Below are 2,869 nucleotides of genomic sequence, written 5' to 3' on the forward strand. Positions count from 1 at the left end.
TGGCATTATTGCTGTACGAAAATAATTTAATACAATACTTTGATAACTTTAAAATATATATTTGAAATAAATATATAATACTTTAATTTACTTTATAATTTACATGTTAAGTTTTAAAATCTCCTTTATCTCATTACCGTGTTGGTAATTTTGCGTTTAGGTATTCGCAATACGATAATTCTTTTATTGTTGTAGTGCTATATCCCATTTTTAAAGAAATACAACATTCTTACTGGTTGTAGGACCTTTTGTGAGTCTGCACGGGTAGGTACCACCACCCCGCCTATTTCAGCTGTAAAGCAGTAATGCCTTTCGGTTTGAAGGGTGGTGCGGTCATTGTAACTACACTGAGACCTTATAACTTATATCTCAGTGTGGCGGTATTTACGTTATATATGTCTATGGGCTCCGGTAACCACTTAACACCAGGTGGGCTGTGAGCTCGTCCACCTATTTATGCAATAAAAAAAAACATTTTAGTTTCATCTTTTAATGCAGTTCTATTAGCTAGACCTGTAATACAAGTCGTGTTTTTTTGTTTTATACTACGAGTATGTATTTAGTGTTACGATTAGATTTTGTGTTAATTTTCTATCAATAAGTGACAGATAAAGGCCGTATTATTGTCCCATTATCTTCTCACAGTATAAGCGTAAGGCCCATTGCGTAGGAGTTGGGTTTTTCGAACTCACCAGATATTATGATGCCTTTTTAATCACTTGGTCCAAAAGAGTTTATTTCAACACAAAAATCAAATAATGTATTATAATATATCAAAATATATTAGCATCACAATTAACTTTGATTTTTACAAAAATACATTAAATTATTGAGAAAGATAAGATGAGCGATTTATCTTTTTTCTTCAAGCTTTAATATTAATTTTCACGACATTTCTGCAAGTGACCTTTCCATGGAATGATTTTAACAAATTTTTGTAGTACACAAATAATTACTGTCCTATAAATTGATAGGCGTTTCTATTGAAATCTTTTTCACACAATTGCTGGTAATTTGGATTCCACCATTTTCTGAAGTCTTTTACGACTGTACTCTGGCCTGGTTTGTTTAGCATTTCGCACAATGTACACACTTCTGGAACTTTCGATGAGCGTTTGTAAACGTAGTGATTATGCCACCTGCGGTAAAAGTAAATTAAGTGATTTATTTTAAATACGATTGGCAAATACATGATTGAAGCAGCCACTAAATAAATTTGTTATTTTTGTAGCATTTTTTGTCTGCACGCACAAGAAATACTACCTATATATATATTCACAAAAAATAGTGTACCTTTTCTATCATAATGTTTTCCCTTTTTCATTGTGGAATGCCGATGTAAAACATTACAGATATTTGGAAACATTCAATCTTAACAAAATATAAATTCTGAATTCGAACGATTTTTGTGTATTAAAAATATGTTAAAATTAAAATTTATAAATTTAACCTAATGATTTACCTGAAATAATTTTGATAAATATCTGGATTCTTTGTCGCTTCCATAATTTTAGACACAATTGTTTCCGCATCCATTTCACCTGCATTTATGTATGAGCCTGGCGGTAAGAACCTAAATAGAATTATTCAAGTTAATTAAAAAACTGATGAAATTTTAGTAGGTAATTCTTAAGTCTTCGGAAGTATGGTAGGGCTCAAAAAAACAATAGCACCTCCGCCCGATTTGCAACTCCCCCAACATGGTTGACACAAATAAAAATGAGGCCCCAGTTTTTGGCATTTTGTGAAAGTCGTGGGTACCCACTGGATGCGGTTTGCATAGGACCGATCGTTGTGGCAAGGCTTGGCGGAGCAGTGAGGGGGCTATGTCCAGAGATGGACGTCTGTCAGCTCAAAGATAGAAGTCTCAAAATAACTATTTTCTAACTTGCCTTGAATAATTAGCGCCGCCATAAACGATCGGCACAGTAAAGTGCTGTAATGCATGCATTAATTTCTCTGTGACATAATCTTCACTTAGAGAATTTTCAAATACCAAAAAGAAATAATAATTTTCTTCTAACATATTTAAACATTCATCCATGCGATCTTTCGGGCAGGTCAGCTTACCACACCAACCGTAAATATCTATTTTCATGTCGTGTTTCTTCAATTCTCTGGTTAGATTATTTGCAAGATATTCTCGACGACTCTTGGTTCGACAGTTGGACACGAACCAAGCTACTGCTTTATTTTTGCCGTTAAGTCTCAGTTTGACGTCGTTGGATGTTGGTTTCATTGGATCAATCCACTTCATGGCTATTTTGGGCCCAACTGGTCTACCGTTTTTGTCAAAAATATATAAGAATGTTTTTAAAATATTCGAATCCAGTTTATAGCTCCACGTCCAGTTATAAAAGGAATCAAAGTACGGATGGCAAACAGGGAAGTTGCTAGCGGACTCTGAAGCCATGAATATAAAATTTTGCTCCGATCTTCTCAATGTGGGATGTTCGTCCCAATTGTTTTCCACGTCGAAGAGGATCGCGTCGAAATTTCTCGGATCGCCGAGCAAACTTTTGTCGGTCGTCATATAGCAGTTGATGTAACTACAATTATTTTGTATGAATGTGTCTTGACCACTCTTGTACATTTTTTGATCGTATTGTGAAAAACCTTCAGTCCACCTTAGAATGTATTTAAGATCAGTATGTAGTCTGAATGGGACTTTGTATTTCCATCTCATTGTTGTGATGTTGTTTCGTTTTTTTTTGTAGTTTCTGTTAATTTTCTTAATGAATCCAGGAGTTTTAGTTGCATATGTTACCTCAATAATATCTACGTCTTGATGCGAAATAATCGTTGTTAAATATTGAAGAAAAAGGGCGAAATAAGCCGTGAATAAGATAGCGTTAAGTATCTTAGACAT

At 34.2% G+C, this 2,869-nt stretch overlaps 1 protein-coding gene across 1 annotated transcript; it reads right to left on the minus strand.

Moving 5' to 3' along the window:
• Positions 1 to 952: 952 nt before the first annotated feature.
• On the minus strand, positions 953 to 2,869 carry LOC114239938 (lewis-type alpha-(1,3)-fucosyltransferase). The gene is made up of 3 exons (XM_028170382.2): positions 1,893 to 2,869; positions 1,463 to 1,573; positions 953 to 1,139 (listed from the first exon to the last, which is right to left on the minus strand). Exons 1-3 carry the CDS (start codon positions 2,867 to 2,869, stop codon positions 953 to 955), a joined length of 1,275 nt encoding a protein of 424 aa, XP_028026183.2.

Source organism: Bombyx mandarina, chromosome A1, assembly GCF_030267445.1.
Source record: "Bombyx mandarina strain Sakado chromosome A1, ASM3026744v2".
In the NCBI taxonomy this organism is placed as follows: Eukaryota; Metazoa; Arthropoda; class Insecta; order Lepidoptera; family Bombycidae; genus Bombyx; species Bombyx mandarina.